Source organism: Toxorhynchites rutilus, chromosome 3, assembly GCF_029784135.1.
Source record: "Toxorhynchites rutilus septentrionalis strain SRP chromosome 3, ASM2978413v1, whole genome shotgun sequence".
NCBI lineage: Eukaryota > Metazoa > Arthropoda > Insecta > Diptera > Culicidae > Toxorhynchites > Toxorhynchites rutilus.
Genome location: NC_073746.1, coordinates 100191852 through 100218641, shown reverse-complemented (window position 1 = coordinate 100218641; position 26790 = coordinate 100191852). Strand labels below are relative to the sequence as shown.

The following is a 26790-nucleotide window of genomic DNA, read 5'->3' as shown; positions in this document are numbered from 1 at the left end:
AATGCGGCTTCCGAGCCGTCGTCAATGTTTCCTCGTACTGCTTGATAACACGCCATACGGTATTTCTGGGCATTTTAAGCTGTTTAGCTAGCTTAGATGCCGACAACAATGGATTTTCAAGAAAACTGTGCACGATTTTATCTCTCCGTTCGGCTTCCATGGCGGTTGTTTACAAAATGCTATCGTTTGGTGTTATGACATAAATACATGCTGAAAGGTAATGAATTTCCCGACACGTGGGTGAAAAAAGTTTCCAAATCCGTCCACTAGGAGCGCCACAATGAGCAAAAGAATTTGTTCCAATATTAAATGAAGCAGACTTTAAAAAGTTCATGCTAGGACGTAAATGCGCATGCGAAGTTTGATGCGGATAGAAAAAAATGATTATACAGTGGAATCCGTTTATAGAGCCATTCCATGCCAAACCGATATAGTGGTTCTCAAATTTTCGTGAGAAGTGGTAAATTTGTTCTTTATCGCAAAATATTAGATCCGCATTTTTTTACTTTTTTTTTGGTTAGGATGCCCATTTTCATTTTAGGGTGGCCCGAAAAATCCATTTCCCCCCTTCTGCCCGTACTATGGAGCTAAAGTTTGTATTTATCATTTGGTTTTAAAATAGGTATTTGTCCATCTTCCACAAAACTTGAAAAGTTCTTGTATACCATTTCGAAGGTAACATATAAGTACCATTTGGTAAGCAGACGACAACAGTTTGCACCTTTACCCCGCACTGCTCTAGTGATGATGTATAAGACCAATTGAGATTCAACTTTCAAACATTGATTGAATCAGACCAATTCAAATCCAGCCGCATATTCAACACAACCATGCAGTTGAGCAGTTGGAGCGCGCGCGTCGTTTTCAGCTGTGAGACGCTCGTTTTACGTTTTATTTAATTTTTTTCTTCCTTTCGTTCTTTCGTTCATTTTTCTCGTCTATCGGCCAAATACCGCCGCTCTTGAGAGGATGGTTAGTTCGGTGGGACAAAAATAGCTCAGTCTTCGCGATTTCTCAAACACGAGAAGATCTCAACAAACGAGTTTCGCCTATTTTTGCGACGCTCCGTAGTTCCATTTAATTTCCTAGCATCGTACCCTCGTTTCGTTATCGTTGATAATTTTCCAAGCGAAAACTATCCGAAACAAAGGCGAAAAACCAGCAGCAATGATTTAATAATTGTTCCGGCAAAACTCTCTGACTCGGTCGCGAATAAATATTTGTCAGCTGCAGCAGTGCAAGTGCAACAGCGATTAATTTTCCGTGAAAAAGGCGAAGGAAAAGGGTCGAAAAAATGGGGGGGCTTATGTCTACTGGCGGCCGAACGGGTCGAGGAGCGGACGAGTCACGGCCAGCGGAGACGGGTCGGTGGGAAGCTGATGATGTTGGCAGCAGAAATTCAACTGCGATTGTGGACGAAAGTTGTGCAATAATTGGCAATAAATCAGGACTGCCCGCGGTAGATAACGAAACTGCTGGAAGCGAGCAACACGAGGAACAGGAGGATGAGTTCGAGTCGTGCGATGGGGCGGAGAAGTGGGACGAATTGGAGGAATTCCGTGAAGAGCTGGAAAGAAAACGTCAAATACGAAAATCAAAAATGGCGGATTTTAAACAGAAGATGGACCAGCTGAGAACAGATTTGTCCGAGGAGAAAAGTAAAAATCGTGCTCTCATACGGTACATTCAAAGTCAGGAGCAAACAAAAGGATCATTGGACTTGGCTGTTATTACTGGTGACGAGAGTGAAAGTGTATCGAAAACACATGGGGAAAAGTCTCACGCAGACAGTGAAATCAACCCGGAAAATCAGCTAGAACAAAGTGATTCTGATCGAACGGAAACAGACACAACGAATGATATACGTCTCGCTTTGAAGAAAGATCTGGCTGACTCACAGCTGCAGCTTCAGATAGCTAATGGTGAAATTCTATCGCTGCAAAGCGTCGTCGCTCAGTTACAGAAGCAGATTCAGACCCTACGGACGCCAACCGAAGAAGAGGAAGCCGCTGCGGAAGCTCGGAACAAAGAGCTCCGACTGCTGAAAGCGGAAGTAGCCGATTCGCAGTTCCAGCTGCAGATATCGAACGCTGAAGTGCTGTCACTCCAGAGTGACATTAGCCAGCTGAAAAATCAAATCAAGAGCCTGAAAGACGTCATCAAAGCCGGCAAGGAGATCATCAACATTCGGGAAGATCAAGTTGAAAAGGTAAGTGGAGTGCGGTGGAGTGACAAACCTCGTGATCGTGAGGAAGGCTGACAATGAACTTGGATGAGCCAATGTCGGGCACAATTATGTAGACAGGTGTAAAATATGTGATGATCATATTTACAATTTCGGTGCCAAAAAAAGCGGCTACCAAGCTAGCGAGAGTGAAAAGCTGCGATGCGCTTGATCTTCGTTGGAAAATAACATCCGAAAAATGTTTGTCATTGCCAAAAATTGTATCAATAGTATTTTTTTTCTATAGATACTTATTTGTTTATTACGCAGCACTGGTTGTTTGTTTTTCAACAAGACGCGAGAGAAAAATAATTGTTGTTGATTGAATGCTTTTTTCTATTACAGAGATTTTACACTACAAACTTTTTTCGTTAAGGCTTGTTCTGAAAAAAACAGTTCGAAGACGAATCGCTGGAGGACCCTGGGATAAAATTTGCGATCATTTGCTAAGTAAGCGGATGCGCAATAATTTGGCTACGAGAATCCTCTCGAAAAGAGTACTGAAAAAAATATTATTTTCAATTAGTTTGTTTACAATCAGCATTACAACAAAAAACAAAAAAAAAGGAGGGTGAAAAACAATTAAGTAATTGAACAGATACAACATAAAAAATGTTACAAAATAGTTTTCAACGATATTCTTCGCCTTTCTCGTTGTTGTTCTACTTTTTGCATCCATCCATCCCGATGAGAGATTGGAAATGTGCTTTTTGATGTTGTTTTTTTTTATTCTACCCTTTGTTCAAAAGGGTTCGCGATTCCTGACTATGTGCGACTTCTGATGTTTACAATTCATATTTCAGATTTGTTTTTTCTCGTAGAAATGAATGCGTAAAAAGAAATTTCAATGAGCGCAGTCCTATTTTGATTGTTTTGCGTGATTGTTTCTTCCCCACGAGATTTGTGCTGTACGACGCGAAATGATTTGCGTGTTTATTATGGAGACGAGGGATGATTTATTATTACAAACTACTGTGTGTCTCCATGTATATTATTGAAGGGGGAAAAGTTTAAGGTGTAAGATGGAGAATCATATTTAAATAACAATGTTCAACCAATCATTTTCCCAGGGTTTTTTTTAAGTAGACGTTGCCTCACCAAATTTTTTCACCGAACCGAACCGAAGCTTCCTAATGCCTAGGCTCTGCGGATCGCGCGTATGATCATGATCATGGTTGTGAGCTGCATCCCAGGAACTGCCATACAGTGGTAGACATTCGTTTAGCCGCACCTTATTTTTCCTCAATATGTTTGAAAATAAGTCAAATCAGTTTTGCTCATAAAATACGATTATTGTTTATTTTCATTGAATTCATTATTAAAAAATAGTAACAATTCACTTTTTGTTTTCAAAATAATTCAAATATGTGAAATTAGGGTGGACATTTGTCGTCCGTTGCATAGACCATCCCGGCCATGATTCCCCATAGGTTCTCTATCGGATTGCAATCGGGACTGCAAGCAGGCCATTCAAGAAGTGGAATGTCCTTCTCAACAAACCATGCCTTTGATTGCTTGGAAACGTGGATCGATGCATTATCCTGCTGAAAAACGATATCCTCAGTAGCGTTATTCTCAATATGGCCAATAAAAACATCCTCCAGTAATTCAAGATACTTTTCGGAGTTCATTCCGGTTGAAATGAAACAATTGGGAAGCTTGCTGTGATAGGAAAAGGCTCCCCCCACCATCAAAAACTTCCGCCCCAAAGTTTCGCTTCGATCTCACTACATTCCGCTGACTCAAATCGTGCCAATAGCAACTGTAACAATCCGGGCCATCCATTAAACTTTTTTTCGTCGGAAAACACAACATTTCGCCATTCTAGTTTCCATTCCATGTATTGCCGGGCGAAATTTAGACGGTTCTGCTTATGAGTGGCGGTCAGTTTCGGCTTCCCTAGAAGTTTCTTCCACTTGGTGACTCGTTCAAGATGCGCGCAATATGCCTCTTCGTTACAGGAACAACTAATTTGCCTTAATTTTGTGAGCAGGACAATCGTTTCTTGGTCGTTTTAGGTCGTTTTATTCCATTTTTTGAGCCCATTTTCAAGAAATTACGTACCACTTTCTCAGATCGACCAATTTTTTTTGCGATCGAGCGATTAGAAAACTTTTCTTCTTTGAACATCTTTATTATACTCCGTTCTTCCTCCGTTAATCGAGTATCTTTCACCATTCCTTCAAATTATACGTGAATCACTCATCTGACCAACTTCTTACATTGCACATCTTATATTTACCGTGTAAATTGAATACTCCGAAGTAATTTTTCAAAAAACACAGATAAAGACTCGGTGATTATACGAAAACTTGATTTTTATGCTCTGCGACTAAACGTATGTTTCGGGAAAAACGGCGTTTCAATGTTTACAACCACCGATGGCCCCTTGTGCGTGTGTGAGTGTGACACAAGTGCGGCTAAATGAATGTCTATCACTGTATAATCACGCGGATGCTAAGGAGGGCCGTCTTCAGGATATCGGCCAATTCATTATCCATATTCAACACCTTGAACGCTCCCAATATGTCTGTGGTACAATGGGTGTCACCCTTAGAAGGGTGACACCCATGACCACGACAAGTATATTATATTGTAAAAATATCATGATATTGAATGAAGATAATCGATTATGACTTTTGGTATTATCTAACAAAACAAGTCACTATGGAAAAGTTTATGTTATATAATTTATCTTGGTTTTTATGTTCATTATTTTGTCATCTACATCTCCTGGGGTGTAAATTCTATGTCTCGAAAACGAGGGGGTGACGTTCGAAATACAAGGATTTTAACGAAGTAGAAAGAAAATAACATTATTCGAATGATCTGCGAGAGATGTTTTTACTTATTGGCCATAAAAACTTGTTTCAATAGCTCAAAATTGCTTCGAAAGAAAACTATTTAAATCATTATGAAATAGCTTCTTGAAATTTCATTTCAGTCTCGATTGGTCTTCGTTTGATGCATAATCAGATCTACTCAGATCTACTTTTGGGTTCTCAAACCATGCTTCAAATTTGTACATCAATGTACAAGATCAATTGTACATCAATGATCTACCTGATATAATACAAAATTGTAAAATTCATCTTTTCGCAGATGATGTACAGATTTATTTTGATTGTTACAGTAATTTAAATACTTCTTCTTTCTTCTTCAATGGCACTAACGTTCCTAGAGGAACGTCGCCGTCTCAGCGTAGTATTACTTGCGTCATTTTTTTTTATTAGTACTTAGTTGAGATTTCTATGCCAAATAACACGCCTTGAATGCATTCTGAATGGCAAGCTCTAGAATACGCGTGATCACAGTGCAAGTCGGAGGAAATTTCTTTGACGAAAAATTCCCCCGACCAGAACGGGAATCGAACCCGAACACCCGGCATGTTAGTTATGACGCTAACCACTCGGCCACGGGAGCACAAATTTAAATACTAAATAAAAAATTTAAATACTGAAATCTCTCAAAAGGTTAATGAGAACTTGAGTAGGGTCCTCAATTGGTCTGCTATTAATATGCTTTCGTTGAATTTAGCAAAAACAAATGCAATCTTTATCTCCAACAGATCATTCCATAGCATTCCAAAACCGTCTTTATTGTAAGTCAATAGTACAGTGGAATTTGTCGATAATGCTACCAGCCTTGGTATTCGCATTCAATCGAACCTTGAATGGGATAGATATGTGTCTTTATTGTCTTTATTATTATTTATTCATCATTTGACATCAAGGTCTTCATGAAACTTACTACATAAATTAAAATGGACACGCAGAAAATAAACGTTGACGAAATGTACAAGTAGACACATTAAAATCAAACAAATTGTATGCTACATGAAGACGTCTACAAACAAAATTAATTGGATCGTGTGAGCCATATCGGGTATTCCTGTGTGTAGCTTGGATAATTTGTCTAGATCGCAGAACTCGTTCAGGTGCATATATGCGCATGCGACCCAGTAGCTCAGAACTGTCAATTTCAGCCCGTAGGATCTTCGCTCCGAATACAGCTTGATTGATAGCACGCCGAATTTGAAGGGGATCAATATGCAACAGCGCGCATCGATCCTCATAAGGTGGGAGATTCATCGGGTCACGCCAAGGCAGGTTATTCAGTGCCCGCCTCACAAATCTCCTTTGCACGGACTCAATTCTCGCAATCCACACTGCTTCAAATGGACACCAAACGACAGATGCATACTCCAGAATTAGCCTGACTAGCGAACAGTAGAGAGCACGCAAACACAAGGGATCAACAAAACCTTCGGCGACTTTTAAGATAAACTCTAATTGACGATTGGCTTTATCAATTATAGCTGTGTATTGCAGTTTTAAAGAGAGTCGATAATCCAATAACACTCCAAGATCCTTAACTGTCTCGATGCGTTCAAGTAGTTCTCCACGAATGGTGTAGTTGTATATGATAGGCCTTTTACATCTCCGGAAGGTTATAATCGAACATTTAGCGACACTCACTTCGAGAAAGTTTATAGTGCACCAATACACAAAACGATCCAAGAGCTCCTGCAGCTCTCTGCAGTCAGCTTCATTTTGAACAATTAGAAAAATTTTAAGATCGTCAGCATAAATCAGTAGCCCACCGTTTCGCAGAGGAGTTACCACATCATTGAAGTACAGTGTGAACAGCAATGGACCTAGATTACTGCCTTGTGGTACACCAGAACGTGGCGAGAAAAGCGCCGATTCACAGGATCCAGTTTTGACGCAAAGTTGCCTGTTGCGCAGATACGAATGAAGCCAGTTGCACATTCTCTCCGAAACTTCGAGTCGAAATAGTTTAGCCAGTAGGATTTCTTGATTTACGGTGTCGAAAGCAGCTTTGATATCCGTGTACACTGCATCCACCTGTAATCCGTCGTCCATCGCACCGATGCAAGTCGAAGTGAATTCGCAAAGATTACTCTCTACTGATCGCTTTGGATAAAATCCGTGCTGGAAAGCACTAATGTAGCTTCTGCATGAATTGAACAAGACAGCATTCACAATAGATTCTAGACATTTTGATCCCGCCGACAACGATGTTATGCCACGGTAGTTTGAGATGTCGGTTTTGTCGCCCTTCTTGAACATAGGAATCATATAAGACGATTTCCAGACAGTCGGAAGTTTTTGTTGTTGGAGAGAGCGATTGAAAATAATTTGAAGAGGTCGTAGTACCAAGGTCTTGCATCTCTTAAAAACGCAATAGGGAATCTTATCCGGCCCGGGATTGTAGGAGAACTTGATTTTATTTATCGCAGACTCTACCATCTCTTCGGTAATTTCGAAAACGTCGAAAGCAATAACGTCTCTAAGGGTTCCATTGATCGCTGTTGTCTTTTCGTCCTCAATAGGAATACTATCCACGAAAACACTTTTAAAATGTTGCGCGAATAGATCGCAATTCGCTTGTGGAGTTTTGACCGACGAATCTCCAAGATGCATAACGGTTGGCAGCCCGAACTCTTTGCCTTTAGAATTTACAAAATTCCAGAACCGTTTTGGATTTCGGCGAAGATCGTCCTGTCTTCTCTTAACGTAACGTTTGTATAGAAAGCGATTGTATCCACGATATATTCGACTGGCCTCATTGAATTGGCGTTTAAGGATGGGACATATTTGGCGGCAGAAGAGTTTCCAAAATTTGACGCGCCTTTTGCGTAGTGTTCGAAGACGATCATTAGACCATGCGGGATTTCTTGGTGGTCTGCTACGTGGCACAGTCTGTGTTATGCAACTCATAAGAATATGGTTGAAGCTGTTGGTGGCACTATCGACATCAAGGGATTGGAAAACTTCCGACCAATCTACTTGTGATAGTAATTGGTTCAGAGCATCGTAGTCAGCTCGGCGGAAGTCGAGTCTTTCGAAGTCATAAGCTTCTTCATACTGGACAGGCGGTTTGCATTCCACAGAATAAATTAAGGCAGGATGATAGCGATCAATCGGAACTATCGGTTCCCGGGTAACGGATACGGAACCGTTGCTCACGAGCGTGCCATTCGAGAAGATGAGGTCAAGTATACGATTCGAGCAATTGCGATACATGACTGCGACGGATCCACAGAAGCATATTCTCCGTTGTTCGTTTCTAACCAAACCAAGCGTGGTTGATTGAAATCGCCAAGCAGAACCACAGTGATTACACCCGTCTGGGTTCTAAATACCTCAGATACTGCATCAAAATGAAGTTGCACAAAAGAGCTATCCTGACTTCTATCTGGGGGTATGTATAATGCACCAATCAAAATATCACCTCCTACTACCGATACTTTTACCCATAACTGCTCGATAGTTATGACATTACTATAACGGACAGCTGCAGAGCCATACACCTGCTTCACTGCGATTAACACCCCTCCACCACGTCGACGGATGCTGTTAGTGTCACAGCGATCTACTCGAAACACTCTGTAATTACTGCTGAACAGCTGTGCAGATTGGATACAATCGTCGAGCCAAGTTTCGGTGAAGACATATATATTATAGTCCAGTTCAGCAGTAGCGAGGAACACCAGGTCAATTTTTGTCCTCAGGCCACGAACGTTCTGATAATAAATTCGAAGCGCAGGAACCAAATCGTTATTCACTGTCAGCACAGGCTGAAAGGCTATTTCATGGACCACAACCGCAGGGGCAGGACGACTTTCAGGATATGGTAAAACGAGGCTACGAGGTGTCAATAAATCCGCATCGTCGAAACGATGGTTAGGCCTGGAACGCGGAAGCGAATTAGGGCAGAAATTCTTTCCAGCGCATTTATACTTGCCGAATATATGTTGTCGGGAGACCCCATTTCCAACCACGATCTCAGGACCAGGACGACAGCGATGGCTGGAACAACACGATGGCGCGACTGGATCGGGTGGGGTTGAGGTTCCCTTAGTACTGGGGGCAGTGCGTCCTGGTGATGCAGAGAAGGTAGTAATGGTGGATATTCGGCTCCTCACACTAGTCTCGTATCGTTTTGGCAATGATGTCGTCGGTGAGTTGTTCTGAGTTCTCGTGTCGTCTCGTGTGTCATCACAATGTGGAAAAGTTTACGCTGGTTTACGATCTCTCTATATGACATCATCATTTTTAGCAAGTGATACAAAATTAAAACTTTTCAAAAGCCTTATTTTTCCCGATTTTTTAGCATGTGATTTCATACTTGATGATGTATCTGTAGCAACCTTCAATAAGCTCAAGGTTGCTCTAAATTCATGTGTGCGGTATGTGTTTAACCTGAATAGATTGTCCCATGTTTCTCACTTGCGACATGTCCTCATAGGATGTCCATTAATTAATTTTAGTAAGCTTCGTTGTTCAGTGCTCCCGTGGCCGAGTGGTTAGCGTCAAACCTAACATGTCGGGGGTTCGGGTTCGATTCCCGTTCTGGTCGGGGAAATTTTTCTTCAAAGAAATTTCCTCTGACTTGCACTGTGGTCACGCGTATTCTAGAGCTTGCCACTCAGAATGCATTCAAGGCGTGTTATTTGGCATAGAAATCTCAACTAAGTACTAATGAAAATGACGCAAGTAATACTACGTTGAGACGGCGGAGTTCCTCTAGGAACGTTAGTGCCATATAAGAAGAAGAAGAAGCTTAGTTGTTGCTTAATTTTACATAGAATTTCGAAAACGAAAAAACCAGAGTATCTATATAGAAAATTACAAACCACACAAAGTAATCAGGCCATTAAATATATTTTGCCAAGGCATCGTACGTCTAAGTATGGGAATTCATTTTTCGTGCGAGGTGTAGCTCATTGGAATTCTTTACCCAAAAGTCTATCTAATGTAGATTCGTTCACAGCATTCAAGAGAGGTTGTATAGAGCATTTTAATTAGGAGTTATTAGTAGTTGTTCAAATAATCAAACTCAAACTTATTATGTTTTGTTTTTGTGCTTATTATACTTCAATTAACCAATGTAACATTAAAAGACAGAAGTCTTAAGTTACGAAATATAAATGTTTAATAAATAAATAAATAAATAAATAATGCATTATGCGTCAGCTGGCCAACCTCTGACCGTTTCTCTTTTGACGCCGTGAAGAAGGGAAGGGGAAAACAAAATATCCATCCATCCATTTATTGAGAACTGATTTAGATGCAACTTCAAACAAATGATTACTAAGCCAACGGTAGCCTTGCGTTAATCTTGCGGTTATATCACAGATATAACCCACTCCTAGTTATTTCGTTTTGGGTGCGAAAAATTGCAGATTTAATAACGACATCCTTCAACAACTGGAAGGTCAGGGCTTAGTTTTGATGAAGTCCCGTTCGCAGGCTATCGATCGCTCCAACCATGTCAGGATCAAATGAATGAGTTCAGGATTTGTTGAGAAAGCAAAACAAAAAAGGAGAAGGGTCTGAGCCTGTGGGCACGGACGGTAGTTTGACGTAGGACTGTGATTGTTCAGAACGGTTGTTTTGAAGTAGAACTACGTCTTTCATTAAGGGTGCCAAATCAGAAAACAGGTCACGTTTTTATGAAATAAAGTTAACATTAATAACAATTTTTGCCACGAACGGAATTTGGCGATTTACATACTAAACGAATCGGAAATTCCGTAAGATTTGTTTATTATGCTATACATTAGAATCCCCTAGTTTGTAAATGGTTAAAAATCATGAAAACTTTAAGCGTTTCCATTTTCTCATACATTTGTTCTGTCCATTTGTGTGCTTTCCCGAACAGAGCTGTCAATTCCGAGCAACTTATCGACGACCAACGGAGGGGAAATCGTAGGATTTAAAGTCTCCGTGAACAAAGCAAAAGTAGAAGAATGAAGGGGAATACTTGCCTAGAGTATAAACAGTGGATCTCGCTGAGGCAAACTTTCATTCGGCATCGGACTGTTGAGCAATCCAGTTCACTTTGATTTCGCTGCGCTTCGATCTAAGATTGGACCTCACCAGAAGTAATCCAACTTGGATATCGTCGTTTGGTTTTTCTGCTCATTTTTCGCGTTATTCGTATCGTGTGTTTTTCTTTCCGCGTCATAAATTGGACGCTTCACGTAGTGTGTGATGGGCAAGAAGAAGAGGAAGGCATGCTCGAGCCTTGCAAAAAACGAACGCATTGCCAGGGACAATAAAATTTCGAGGTAAGCGTCATCTAATGATGCACGCAATGTTGGTACAGTGAAAAGCGCTCGCACTGAACCGAGCCTTCGCGAGTGTGACACCGCATCGAACAACAGCGAAGTAGGCGATTTCGGCGCGTTGGTCGAAAATGTAAACGCCGTTACCTAGGCAGCAACCAAAATCAAGCTCCCCCCGCTGGTGGTGAAGGCGGTCGCTCTTGACAAACTCATCAGCGAATTCGCATCGATAGGTGTTACAGCAGAGTACAAGCTGTGTGGCATAATTCAGTCTTTTTCCAAGCAGTTAACATTGTTTGTTTTCCGTCATCATAAGGGCTTCGTTGGTGCCTTTGAGAATGCATCAATGCATTAAACTGCCGTTATGTCGAAGCAGACGTTAAGGTTGTGCGCCAAAAAATATTTGAGGAATACCAAGCATCTTGAATGTCTTACTGGAATGTTATAAGTTATTTGGGTTCGCCTGCCAGTCGTAAAACTGCCTTCAATTAGGATTGCATTTGCGCTAATATTGATCATAATGAAGCATTGACACTGTTTTCGAGGTTGTTATTAACAAAAAGAGTTTATTTCGCTTGTTTAGTCACCAAGAAAGCAAATGTTCTGGAATTTTGTATGTGATTAGGTTTCGCTTGCCAGTAGCAAAAATTCCTCCACTAAGGGTGACAGCTGCGCTTCTCTCGAGCATGAGAAAGTAATGGAACTTTTTTTTGAGGCCAGTAATATTAACACATGCGTTTCTTTTGAGAATAGCGCAAAATGATGAGAAGTGTTTATATTCCTAGTAGTTTCAAGTCATCAATGTATGGCTCTGTATACATGCTATGGTCAACGCTTGTTTGGCGCGTTAGTTTGTACGAACGATGCCTAGAGATGCGATTCCTTTGAGGCAATACTAAATAACATGTAGCATGATATTTGATACTTGCAAGTGTTATCATTGTTGTTGTTTCCATGCGGTGCCAAAGATATATTGATGTAGTTATGAGATGTGGAATAATGGTGCTGGTATAACATGTATATAATCAACTGTAGCCGAGTCTATGTCAATTGCGAAAAAGGCTACCGGAATAGCGATCGAGGTAAATTTTCAATGCATTGACATGAAATAAATTTTGACATACGATCAGCTAGTGTATTGTTTTGCGAGGGCAAGAATGAATTATCAATCAATTATCGTCAACTGATTCTACAATGAAAGAAACATTTCAGAGATTATTTTACTAAGCAGTTGTTTCGAAAATTTCACAGCATTATAGAATAATATCCGAAGGTATAAACAAGCGACTTATACAAAATAACAGCGTAGTTCTACGTCAACAATGCGGTCGTATCTTGGACACAACCTTCTATAACTTTTTTCATTATATTCAATATCATTCCAAAACTGTTACACTTTTGCATGTTGAATTAATGTGGCTTATAGTCATATTGCATCGATTGTAGTGTCTACGAGTTTATCTGTGCATTGTATCTAGCTGTTGACCATAAAAAAGGCAAAAATCAAAACAAATATTTGTGTTTCACAAACCCTTCTACTTGAATGGCGTTAACGTTCCCTGTGGAACTTTTGCCAGCTCAACGTATGCATTAACTAGCGTCATTTATTAATACTTATTCGAGATTTCTTAAGCCAAATAACACGCCTTGAATGTATTCCGAGGGGCAAGCTCTGGAATATGCTTGACCACAGTGCAAGTCGAAGGAAATTTGAGATGCTAACCACTCGGCCACTGGTGCACAAACCCATATCCGGAATAAAGATTCAGAAGATGCACATCCAGAAGATGAGATTTTGAATCCAGACGGATCAAAGTTAACGATGAAATTTCTTATTGAATGAGTTGCATAAGAGTGTCCGGAATTGAAAGGAAAAGTGTCCGGAATTCAAATCATGAATAAAAAAGTGTCCAGATTTTAAATCATGGCACAATGAAAAAAATTACGAAGTTTGAACAAATATAGCATGATTTTGAGGAATTCTGTGATTCATAACACACATGAAAGCCTTCTAATTCTATAGGAACAGTAATTTTTCATGCTATGATACCGTTTCTTCTCAAATTCCGAACACTTCATTTTTTGAAGTAAATTTACTAAACTCTAATGTTACAAATAATTGAATGATGAAAACCCTAACATTCTTTTGGGTATATGTTTCATTTGAACATCACTTATGTGTATCGACACATAAGGCATTACTATCTCAGATAGCAGTGAAACGTTGTGGGTGTAAAGACATGGGTCATTTAAGCAACTTTCATACTTGAAATATTCGAAAAATAATTAGACTACTTTTTGGAAAAATACAATCTTTTTTAATTTTTTACAAAAATGTATAATTTAAAAACTATGATGAAATGTAGGAAATTATTGGACTGGACCGATTAAGATGATCGACATATCAAATAAAAGTCTTCTTTGAAATAATTGATTAAAACAATGACTTTTATTCAGTACGAAGAATAAAATTTCCCCCTTTTTTTCAGAAATGACTTCTTTTTCAAAAATTAAAAACTTTTGAACTACTGGACCGATTAAGATGATCGACATATCAAATAAAAGTCTTCTTTGAAAAATTCCCCTCACAGAAAAAATGATTTTCCATGTTCCTATTTTCTATCCAATGAACTACCGCAACAAACCATGTTAACTTTGGAAAATCATAAATCAGAAACGAAAAAAAACACAACTCTGATTTATGGTTATCTAATGTCCACAGCTTTCAAGAAAAACATAAAAAAGCGCCCTTGGTCCCGAAACCATGTAAACTATAAAAAACATATATAATCAATAATTACGAAAACAAAATCCACATTTCTTGTGAATATAATATTTTCTCAAAAAAGATTAGCTAATTGGCTAATTCGATATGACGATCATCTAAATCGGTCCAGTAGTTTTGATTAAATGATTGATTAAAAAAATGCATTTTTGCTGTTCGGAATTTCAGGCAAATGTAATTTAAGAAATTTTTAGTTTTTCACCATGTGTTTGTCAATCGATTTTATTGTAGTCAAATGAAAAAAACAGCTCCATTGTATCCAAAAATCATGAAAATTTCGCGAAAAAGCACCATTTTGTGTAATGAGACGCTGTTTAATGGCCAACAAAGCTTAAGTGTTCCAAATTTGAGACAAAACGATGTGTCAATACATGTTTTGAAACTACCATCGTAAGCGCATAAGTGTCCGGATTTCGATGCATTACGATGTATTCATGACCCTCCTTTCCCGTTTTATTTTTCAATTAGATTGTAACGCGGATCTTTTTTCCTGAATACCAAAAATTTTTTAATTTTTAATTTTTTTTATTTATTATTGAACCCAACGCCAAATGCCAGAACTACTTTTAAAAGTCACTTAAAAAATGATAATTTTTCACTCCGGCAAGGGATTTTTCACACAACTTGGGCGGTCTTACGAATGAAGACTACTTTATTCTATTACCGCAGTCCCCAAACAACTAATTTATTTTTATATGGTATCATTCAGCTTGAACTGTTTGTATGTTTGTTTGAATGTTTGTAGGGTTGTCACACATTAATAGAAAATTGAACCCGTTCCTGTTGACTGATTGATATGAAATTTGGAAGACACCTTTAATTCTACTGTCATTATAAGACTACGTCTTCCATTATCTTGAAAAATTCAATTTGGCCGTCGCTAAAAAATGGCTGAATGGCTTGACTTGGAGAACACAAAACATAATAAAAAACATAAATTCAAAAAGCTCGTCGCCACTTAATGGTCGACTATGTATTTTTTGCAATCCCTCAATATTCGTATCAAATGAAATGATTTTACTAATAGAATACAGTTGGATTTTCATTATCCACAGTTAGTTGTTTCATCATATACTCAACGATTTTATTTTAGTCTCATCATTGCCCTGAATTAATGAAGGAACGGATGTGATAACTACTAACTGCTACTTGTCTTATTTTTTTCTAGCTTTTAGTACATTAAACCGTTTAACTTAAAAAGTTTTTTAATTGCTTTATTTTCTAGTTTTTAGTAAATTATCTGAATCATCAGTATACTTCTATACATTAAAACCATTCAAAAAAATATATATTTTTTTAATTTTTATTTCTTACCTAACTTTCTTCGGAATATTTTGATGAAGTACTGTATTTTATTAGTCAAATTATTTCATTTGATACCAATATTGAGGTGATTGCAAAAATACATGGTCGACCATTTTGTGGCGGCGACCTTTTCAAATTTATGTTGTTCATAATGTAGTGTATTCTACAAGTCCAGCCATTCAGCCATTTTTAGCGGTGGCCAAATTGAAGTTTCCAAGATAATGGAATACAATAGAATTGAAGGTATGTTCCAAATTTTAGATAAATCAGTCAACAGGAACAGGGTCAATTTTCTATTAATGTGGGACAACCCTACAAACACTCAAACATACATACAAACAGGGCAAGCTGAATGGAACCATTAAAAAGTACCTGTTTATTTAGAAACTGCAGTCATCTTGGATTTGGATTTTTCATGATCAACTGTGTTCTACCAGTCGAGCACTTTCATTTGATACCCATATTGATTTGAGAAAATATGTAATTCACCATTTTGTAGTGACCGCCATATTAGATTTGCATTTTTCATTAATAACTGTATTCTACTAGTTAAGCCCTTTCATTTGATACCCATATTGATGAGGTTCTGAGAAAATATGAAATCCGCCATTTTGTAATGGCCGCCATTTTGGATTTGCATTTTTCATAATTAACTGCATTCTAATAGTTAAGCCCTTTCATTTGATACCCATATTAGCTATTCAATATGGAGTTATTGTACAAATTATTCAAAATTCAAAATGAAAAATTCAAAAAATCAAAGGTATACTACTCCGGATAATCGAGTCTTAAATTCTGGATAATCGAATCCCGGATAATCGAGTCTCCGGATAATCGAGTTCGACCTGTTGTATCCAATTCAGGAACTAGTAATAAGTTAGCACATTTATGATGCATAAAAATATTATTGACAAAATACAAAAGTAGTCAAATAATTTCAAATATAAAATCCTACCTTCGACACAACTTTGTTTGAAAGAACAGAAATTTAAAAGTTTTTGAGACAGATGATTTTATTTGCTCATTTGACGCTTCAGGGCACGAAAAGGCATTGTTTCTGTCGAAGATGAAATGTTTTCTGGTAACGCTAGTTTGGGTGTGCATTCTTTACTTTTCAAAAGTTAGTTTGGTGGGCTCATAGGCCTCAGGAAGGATCTTTAAAAAAAACCACATGACACACGATGATTGTTCATTATTTGGAAAATAACGAGAAAATCCGCTCCCATCGGACTCTGGCTGAAGAAGCTTCATAAAAACTTGGGGAGGAAAAAACAGGAAGTGGGTTATATCTATGGTATAACCGCAAGGGTGACGTAGGACTATCGTTGATTTAGAGATCATTTGTTTGAAGTTGAATCTAAATCCATCCTGAATGAATGAATAAATAAATATTTGGGGACTTCAAAAACGAGAGTGTTACGTTGGAGACTCAAGGTTTTATGCATCCAATATTGTATACAAAAAACCTTGTTCTGAAGAATAATCTTCAGAAGCTTTCCTGCTAACTGCACTTGATTGACAAATCACAAAACCAAATGTATGTGGTCGCAGTATTATATGGATAGAAAACATTAAAATAAACTCGCTTGAATGTAATTTTCAATTCCAAGGGAAACTGGCAGATTATTTTTCAGCAACGATCATTTTTTTCCAGGTTTCCTCTCGATAACCAGCAAACGAAAAGAGTTGCGCGCGTGTATGTGTGTGTGTGGCGGCTGCTTCTATGTCTTCCCGAGGAACCGTATTTCGATGCTGATACTCTCTTGGTCACGAGAGTATCAGCATCGGCTTTTCTGCGCTCCCTCATAGTTAAAACAAACTGATTGCATTTCAGGTCAGGTCAGGCCAGGTAATGAATCCCTCGATCCCTCGCCGTTCAGCTCGTTCAGTAACGATGTTGTCTTGTCGATGTCCTCAGGCGTCGTGCACAAATTACGTAACGCTAAAAATCCGAATTTTGAACCACCTCTCCCCCCCCCCTTCGTAACGCAATTTCCTATCTCTAATCAACAGAAAGTAACGCAACATCTACCCCCTCCCCCCTAATTTTGTAATTTGTAATTTGTGCACGACGCCTCACGAAAAATGAATCGGTTTCACCACCAGAATATCATTTCAGTATGCTTTTCGTGTGTGATTGAATCGAGAGAAGGTGTGGTTTACGATGGCAATTTGGAAGGCAAACTAGAGGAGAATGAACTCTCTGAGTATGAAAATTTCGACGACTGAGCAATAATCGATTGAAAATTATATAATATTCGCGATACGAAACATTTTCCGTTTTTCATGTTATGCATCCAATATTGGATACGAAAATATCCTACTGATGGGAAAGAATAATCTTCAGAAGCTTTCCAGCTAATTACACTTGATTGAAAAATTACGAAATCAAATGTATTTGGTCGCTGTGTTCGCCATATAATTAGAAAACATTAAAATAAACTCTTTCGCATGGATGTATTCTTCAATTCCCAGGGAACTGGCAGATTATTTTTCAGCAACGATTAGATCTTTCCGGAATTTTCTCGATGCTGTATGGCATCCAAACGAAAATTCTCGTTTCAGTTTGGCCTGCAAAAAACTTTTCTAAACTCTAATCCATCAAATTTGGAGCCCTGAAAAGGGACGATGATTATATGCTAAGCTAATATAGCACCCTCTCCTTGGATTCGATGGGCCAGCTGAATGTCCTTGGGCATGATGTGACGCGTTTTGCGTGGATAGCACACAAATTTGTATCTTCGAATAAGTCTCCTGCAGCGTCATAACCGCGGAACTTTGGAAGCGCAAGTCGGTTTTGAAGTCCTGAACAATTCCACGATCCAAAAGCTGCAAAGGTAGCTTGCGGATCAGCAATTCGGTCGACTTCCGATAGCGATGAATTTCACGCAAAGTTCCCGGTCGATAGCGATGTGGCTTCTTCACCTATCCTGCGGCTGGTGCGCTTATCCGAGCTGCTTTCGTGTGCCTTACCACTGAAAGACTAACTATCTATCTGCTTGGTCCCAAACAAACGAGTCGTCACGGTGCGAGAGTAGAGTAAGAAATGAACGAAAGCAAAGGAAGCGTCATTTTATAAACCATAAAAGTATAGAATCTAAACCCCACCCTTATTATATTCGTTGCTTACCCTGAGAGAGAAACGAATAACATCGAAGTAAGTATACAGTAATGTATTTGAATCCGGACACTTTGCGTTACATTTAATACCATACCGCAGCAACAACATTTTTTGCATGTTGAATTAATGCGATTGATAAGTAACTATCAAGAAACTATCAGTAACTATATTAGCAACTATTAATCGCATAAATTCAACATGAAAAAAATGAAAAAATTGAATGTAATGCAAAGTGTCCGGATTCAAAAGCATTACTGTAAAAAAGAGTTAACTCGACTGAATTTTTTTCGGTTCGGCCTGCAAAAATGAAATTAAGAGCCCCCGCCTACTGCAGACTGACTTGTCGACCGATAGTTCGGTCGGCTTCTTAATCAGTACGGAGAAAAAAAGTCTGTAGTGTACAGCATAATGCATAGACGTAAGTATGAGCTTCCCCATCTCACATTCCAATAAGATTAATGGGTTTCCAAGTGGGCGCGCTACATACGTATACGAATGATTTCAATAACCTGTTTTCGAAGCTATCATTAAGCTATTGAAACAATTTTTCGACTCAATAAATAGCAATCATATAACTCTTCGACATTTTATCTTTTGTATGAAATGATTATCATACTGTTCCGTTGATCCGAAGCAGAATGAATCACGCTTAAAGAAGGAATGGATTTTTTCTTGGAATTTACTCAGCAAAAATAATGCCCTTTCCCAACACTTAAAAACGACAAACGGTAAACAGTTTCCTCAAAGTGATTTCTTCGATATGGGGATATATTCACTACATCATGTCATTTTTTCATATTCTTCATTATGAAATCCATATCCATGGCACCTATCGGTATCGAATTATCATTGACACCACGATTTTCGCTAAATGCTCCTTTCAGTTCGGCCTGTAAAAAACTTTTCTGAACTCTAATCCATTAAATTTGGAGCCCTGAAAAGGGCTGTTGATTATACGCTAAGCTAATATAGCACGCTCTCCTCGGATACGATGGGCCAGCTGGATGTCCTTGGGCATGATGTGACGCGTTTTGCATGGATAGCACACAAATTTGTATCTTCGAATAAGCCTCCTGCAGTGTCATAACCGCGGAACTTTGGAAGCGCAAGTCGGTTTTGAAGTCCTGAGCAATTCCACGAACCAAATGCTGCAAAGGTAGCTTGCGGATCAGCAATTCGGTCGACTTCTGATAGCGACGAATTTCATGCGAAGTTCCCGGTCGATAGCGATGTGGCTTCTTCACGCTTCCTGCGGCTGATGCGCTTATCCGAGCTGCTTTCGTGGTGCCTTACCACCGAAAGACTAACGAGCTGTCTGCTTAGTCCCGATGAAACGAGTCCTCACGGTGCGAGAGTAGAGTAAGAAATGAACGAAAGCAAGGGAAGTGTCATTTTATAAAACATAAAAGAATCGAATGTAAACCCCACCCTCTTTATTGTATAAGCTTACTGTATACTCACGAATATAATAAGGGTGGGATTTAGATTCTATACTTTTATGGTTTATAAAATGACGCTTCCTTTGCTTTCGTTCATTTCTTACTCTACTCTCGCACCGTGAGGACTCGAGCTCGTTAGTCTTTCGCAGACAGCTCGTTAGTCATTCGGTGGTAAGGCACACGAAGTCAGCTCGGATAAGCGCACCAGTAGCAGGATAGGTGGAGAAGCCACATCGCTATCGACCGGGAACTTCGCATGAAATTCGTCGCTATCAGATATCGACCGAATTGCTGATCCGCAAGCTACCTTTGCAGCATTTGGTTCGTGGAATTGCTCAGGACTTCAAAACCGACTTGCGCTTCCAAAGTTCCGCGGTTATGACGCTGCAGGAGGCTTATTCGAAGATACCAATTTGTGTGCTATCCATGCAAAACGCGTCACATCATGCCCAAGGACATCCAGCTGGCCCATCGTATCCGAGGAGAGCGTGCTATATTAACTTAGCATATAATCAACGGCCCTTTTCAGGGCTCCAAATTTGATGGATTAGAGTACAGAAAAGTTTTTTACAGGCCGAACTGAAAGGAGCATTTAGCGAAAATCGTGGTTTCGATAATAATTCGTTACCGATAGGTGCCATGGATATGGATTTCCTTATGAAGAATATGAAATACATGACATGATGTAGTGAATATATCCGAAGAAATCACTTTGGTGAAACTGCATTATAAAATTATTTGTGTACGAATGCCGCAATCGATAGTCGACTCTAATTTGCGCTGGGTAATTTCCTCGGAGGACTCGATTCCTCCTTTGAGCATTAATAATCTCTTTCTGGCAAAACGATGTGGTATGAATCACATTATTTGAATGATAGAATGAAGAAGTTTTCTGCCAATTTCCTTCAACCTCCAAACGTATCTTTCTCCCGTTTGTCGTTTTCGCGTTCGCTAATCCTCTCTCACAACACCCATTTCTAGTTTGAGAAATTGTTGAGTAAACATTGTTTGCCAGTGCGCGTAGAGCGGGAATTCCTAAAGATTCATTGCACCTCTAATAAATTGCCGAGAGACGTGGTCTTACGTTGATCGCACTTGATTGAAAAAATCCAAAACGAAATGTATTTGGTCGAAGCATTATATGAGTAGAAAGCAAATAATCGCTCGAAAATGACTTGATTTTCGCGATGTGAAACATTTTCCGTTTTTCATGTTATGCATCCAATATTGGATACGAAAATTTCCACTGATGGGGGAAAAAATATTCAGAAGCTTTCCTCAATTAGATTGATTGAAAAATAACAAAACCAAATGTATTTGGTTGCAGTGTTATATGGATAGAAAACATTAAAATAAACTATTTCGCATGAATGTATTTTTCAATTCCCAGGGGAACTGGCAGATTATTTTTCAGCAACGATGATAGCAACGAGAATTCCGCGCGTGTATGTGTGTGTGTGTGTGTGGCGGCTGCTCCGATGTTTCAAGCGGAACCGTGGCATCACTCTCCTCCTGATGGATTCCCTTTTGGCCTTAGGTGCACAAACAGGCTCTTGGTGACACCGTTCATCAGCGCATTCATGATAAACGAAATTAGCTTCACAACAACAGCGACAACATGCTCCAATCGCTGTTCAATCATAACTGAGTGGGTTTACGAGCGCCGCTCGCTTATATACCGATTTTTGATTTCAATAGCCTGTTTTGAAAGCAATTTTAAGACTATTGAAACAAGTTTTTGGATGAAAAAGTAACAAGTATATGACGCGTAGACATTTTATCTTTCAAATGAAGTGTTTATCATACCATTTCGTTCAGTTGTTTAAGAGCTATTAACGCTCAAAATCTCGGTCTCCAGCGTAACGCTTTCGTTCTCGAAACTTTGGTTTTACACCCCGGTATAGAAATGAAAGACGTAGTCCTACGTCAAAAACACATTTATTCACTGGCAGCAATTTGAGCATAATGTTTATGTAGCATTAATTCTCCTCCAATAATCCTAGCTTCATTCCTCATCGTTCTTACAGCTTAAGGCTAAACTGCGCCAGATCGAGGACTCTTTGCATGAGCGGGAGATGCAAATAATGTCCGCTGATCTGCGCCGGGAATACGAACGACAAATGACCAACATCCGCAATCTACGCGAGCTGTACGAGGAACGGGAACGTGTCTCACGGATGGAGCGTGACAATCTGTTGCGACAGCTTGAGCTGCGCAAAAACGATCTCGAGGCAGAGCAGGAAAAGTGAGTGTTGTTATTTGTTGCCCTATTTCCCTTTTTATCTTGTTTCTCACTTTTTCTTCATTCTGTGTCCGTGGATATTATTTCAATAAAATCCTGCAATGTGTGACAGAAATTCCGAAGGCACAATTATTCAGACTTGTATGAAGCACAGTCGTATCAGCCTAGAAAATTCTCGTCACTCATTACGACGTCATCGCAAGCATGACACGCTTTTTTCACACATACACACAGTGCGCGGGGGTTGGGAGCCCGAGTCGCAATTAATCAGCGTTGTTAAAATAGACCGGCAAATTTTAGCGAAGCGAAGCACGTTGACAATATTTACCGCCGGACGATTGTATATCATTTTTTTCTGCTTTTTCCCCCCTTTCAACCGTCCCACCAATCCACCCAAAACAGAAACAAAAATCTCGAATCTCACGTCGCAAGCCTCCAAGCTGACTTGGAGGCAACGAAAAACGAACTGATTCAGACTACGGAAAAGTTGAACCAATCGGTGGCAGAGTCGAAACAGCTGCAGGCGGAGATGACCGTCGTAAATCAATTTATTTCCAAATTTTTGCTCGGAATGAACCGCAAACAGACGACCAGCAGCGTGAAGCTGGACAAGCTGGCCGAGGTGCTGGAGGAGAACCGGGGCCTGCTGATCGAGATGACGAAGGAGGAAGCGGAAACTATCGATTTGGGAGCGTTCCTTCCGCGAGCCCTCTACGATCTGGTGGCCGAGGTGGACCAGGATGTAGACCCGACGGAGGGCGGGATGGAGGGCGGAGCGGAAGAGCCGGCGCCCGGGGACGAGTTCACCGATGTGCAGAAAGCTTCCCCGGAACAAATCGCCGATAAGCTGCCAAAAGTGTGGCGTGTGCTAATTGAACTGGTGAATCACCAGGAACGTGCCGAACAGGTTCCGTTCGTGGTGAGTATGGGTAGCCCAATTGGGACACATTGGGGTCGTACATTAATTTGTGCTGGTCCGGTGATGGCTTGTTAATTGTGTTTATCTCTCCCCCAGGAGAATGGCGAAAGTGAAGATTGCCTCAAATCTGAGCAGACCAAAAGTGGCACCAAAACGGTCGTCAGCGTGAGCAAGACGTATCTCAAATTGAAGGTAAGTCATTTGCCTTTTTTTCAACGAATTCCACTTGTATTGAAAAAAAAAAGGGAAACTTACGAAGCGAAAACGTGAGGTCGATTTCTGAACATCGTTCAACATTGTACACATAAGGGTATTCTTGGAAGATTTGAGTCCAATGTGAAAACTGTGTTTTCCGGTTGAATACTATTTCTTCAAACAATTTTTCATGTTGGAAAATTCAATTTCGATTTTGGGTATACACTGAACCCTAGTGACTGGGGTGTCCTAACGTAGCGAAAGAGCTCTAAATCACGTAAATCGGTGGATCAAATCAATCTTAAATTGCTTTTTACGAAACTATTTCTATCAAAAATTATTCACACTAAAACTGCCCATGTTTGTATAGGAGACGTAAACGACAACATGAACAAAATCGACTTTTTCGCTGTTTCGCATTCTACACAATGTAATACGTTTGCTCAACATGCAAACAAACTTTTTTTTATTCTAAATCATCTGAGTAATTTTGAAAAAACGTTTCCGAAAAATCTCTGTTTGTCCGCATAACAGACGTAATTCCATACAGCTTTCATACATCGTTCGAAAACCAACAATTGTCAGTATTATGTGCTATAAGCTAAATCTACATTTAAATCACATTCTTTGTAGAGTCCAAACATTCCAGTTACAATGGTGTCTTATTACTTAGTGTTTCCTAATAAATATATCGTTCTTCGCACTATTTGCGTTAGTTGAATTTTTATATTCAAATTCACATTTGAACAAATGTTATCTGAAAATATTCTCCACCCCTAGGACCTCATACTGGAGAAAAACTCCCTCAAGAAGGAAACCAATCGTCTGAAGACACTCAACTCACACCTGGAACGTCGCCTGGAAACGCAGGAAAAGCGCCTCAGTGTCGTTAGCCTTGAGTTGACAAAAACCTGGCATCTGGTTGGCAAGATGCAGGTAAGATTGCACATGCCTTACAATCGCTGACTAACTGTAATGTCCAATTTGCTTGTTTTGTTTGTCTTCCAGCGTCAACACCGTCAACTGCACACCCAGGAGCAAATCCTACGCTACCACCTGCAGCAGAAACGCCGTCTTCTCAGTGAGTTGAAGGAAGAACTGGAGTACTGTCGGATGAAGTGGTCAGCCGCGCGGCAGAAAAATATTGAATCCGAAGATCAGTGGCGAATGCTGAAGGCCGATTTCGCCGCCCGGAAGAAGCAGGATTCACTGAATAATTCCGGTGAGAGTGGATACAGCGACGAACAGCCGACCGATGACGAGGATGAGGAATACCGCAAAGGGGATAAAGGGTTTGCGCACTCGAAGGAATATTTGAACAGGGTGATTGGATTCGAGCGATTCCGTAGTGCATCGCTGACGAATGTTCTTCAAGTAGCGCTGGTAATGAGAAAATGCCACAGTGAGTCCGACATGAAATCGTTACAAAATGTAGAACGAGCGAATCAATTCTGCAACGGTAAAATCGAGGAGCTGTCTATATGTCCGGAGGAGGAGCCAGTCGCCCGTCCGGTGAAGAAGAAATTGAAAAAGCCAAAGAAAAAGAAGGAAATCAAGCCTGGTCCGGAATCAGCGGAGGCAATGTTTATGAGACTTTCCGGACTGACTCAGGTCACTAACGACGATGATACGGATGAATCGGAAAATGAACTCAGTGACGATTCCGAGTGTTCGGAAATTGAAAAAATAGAGCAAAGAGAAATAACCCCCGTGGAAGAATCTTCAAAAGAACCAGAATTAACTAGCGAAGAACTGTTCAATATGAAACGAGAAGCTCGATTGAAGAGGATGTCAGAATTAAATTCTAGATTAGATAACTTCACTATACCGAATACCCCCTCCAGAGACCCCGATAGCAATGCCGGCGGGGTAGACCCAACAGAAGCTGGTCCGTCCAGAATATTAACTTCAACCGAAGAAGATTACCTTCAACGAAGAGCCGCTAGATTGGAGCGACTGGAGCGCGAAGCTAGAGAATTTCGTAACAAACTTTCCCGAACTGTGAACAGAGGAAGTGAAATATCTGCCCAAATTGACGAGCTTCACAATGGTTTCATGGCACGACAGTCCGAATCCCCAGTGCCTTCAGCTTTACCCGAGAACCAAACGAACCAAACAATTATTCCCGAACTTCCCCTAGATGACTTGAATACCTTGACTGACCGAGAACGTGAATACACCCAGAACCGATCCGATCGCCTGAGACAGCTTGAGGATCAAAGCAATTCCTTGATAAAACAAATGAATCGAACTCTGACGAGAGGCTCTAGACTAACTTCACAACTTGATCTGCTTCACTCACGTTATGGCAGTGGCGAACAACCACGTAGTGATAGTGAACCTCAGGAAGCGTCCACCGCTGTAGAAGAGACTTCGAATGGTGATTGTTCACGCAACCTCGCACAAAACGTAGAACCGCAGGTCGTTCCACAGACGGCCGCCATCGACGAAGTCCTGATGGCAAACTCTATTATCATACCCCCAGACGGCCCGATTGAATTGACCCTGATGTCCGACGAGGAAGCAGTGGCCGAGATGGATGAACAGCAGCCTGTTCCCAGTAATGCCCCCACTGTTCAGGAGGGTGCAGATGCGACCGAAAGCGAGGATGTGGGAAGTAGGGAATAATCATAGTGTATCCAATTTTCAGCTTTACAAAAGACACACTCACCAAAATGTCGTCAAAAAAGTATATCGAACTCTTGATTATTTAGATGAAAACAGGTCGAATGTAATTCTGTGTTAAAGTTGTACTTTTTAATATATATATAAATATTCAGAGACAATAAAGGATGATAAAACGACGTTTTTATTGTTTTTTTTTTCTATTTTGTTGACGTAGGGTAAGTTGGGGGGATTTGGACAAGTGTGAGTTTTCCGATCATGGTTTTAAGGTTTTTCCCGTTGGTTAAATAAACTTTTCGTTCATCGTGCAGTAAAGTTCTGTTCGTCTACAAAAGAGGAACAAAATGATGCAGCGAAACTGTAAGTTTGATAACAATAATTGCATTTAAATTTTTGCATGTTGTGTGGGGTGACATGGACACGTTTCTGTGGGGTGAAATGATCGTACAGGTTTGAGGCTTTGCTTTGGTTTAATTCATTCCAGATGAATTACAAAAGAAAGGATGGGCAGACCACGTTGGAAGAAGGGGGAGTTTGAAAGAGCAACGCAGGTTATCCAGGACGGATTTTCTTTGACCAAGCATCGAAAGTGTTAGAAAATGCTCGAACAACAGTGAAAATATCCATGCAGAATCCGAAACGGTCTCAATGATTTTTTTCTGGTGTGGAATCTGGCCAAGACACCTGGTATCGATCCCAGAACACTGTTACTAATTGTAATATTATCGTGAATTACTTTACATAAACATAAGTAGGTTTTTTTCCGATGAAACACACACTGGACCAAATCACCCCGCATAAAATTTTAATGTCCAACAACCGTCTCTGGGAATTTTCG

The 26790-nt window shown here is 40.0% G+C and overlaps 1 protein-coding gene across 1 annotated transcript; it reads left to right on the top strand.

Moving 5' to 3' along the window:
- The first annotated feature begins 969 nt into the window (after positions 1-969).
- On the top strand, positions 970-26132 carry LOC129778647 (restin homolog). Its single transcript, XM_055785689.1, has 6 exons — positions 970-2209; positions 21999-22216; positions 22616-23132; positions 23229-23324; positions 24108-24263; positions 24336-26132. The coding sequence occupies exons 1-6, from the start codon at positions 1295-1297 to the stop codon at positions 25953-25955; spliced, it is 3522 nt and encodes a 1173-aa protein (XP_055641664.1). The 5' UTR covers positions 970-1294; the 3' UTR covers positions 25956-26132.
- Positions 26133-26790: the final 658 nt, after the last annotated feature.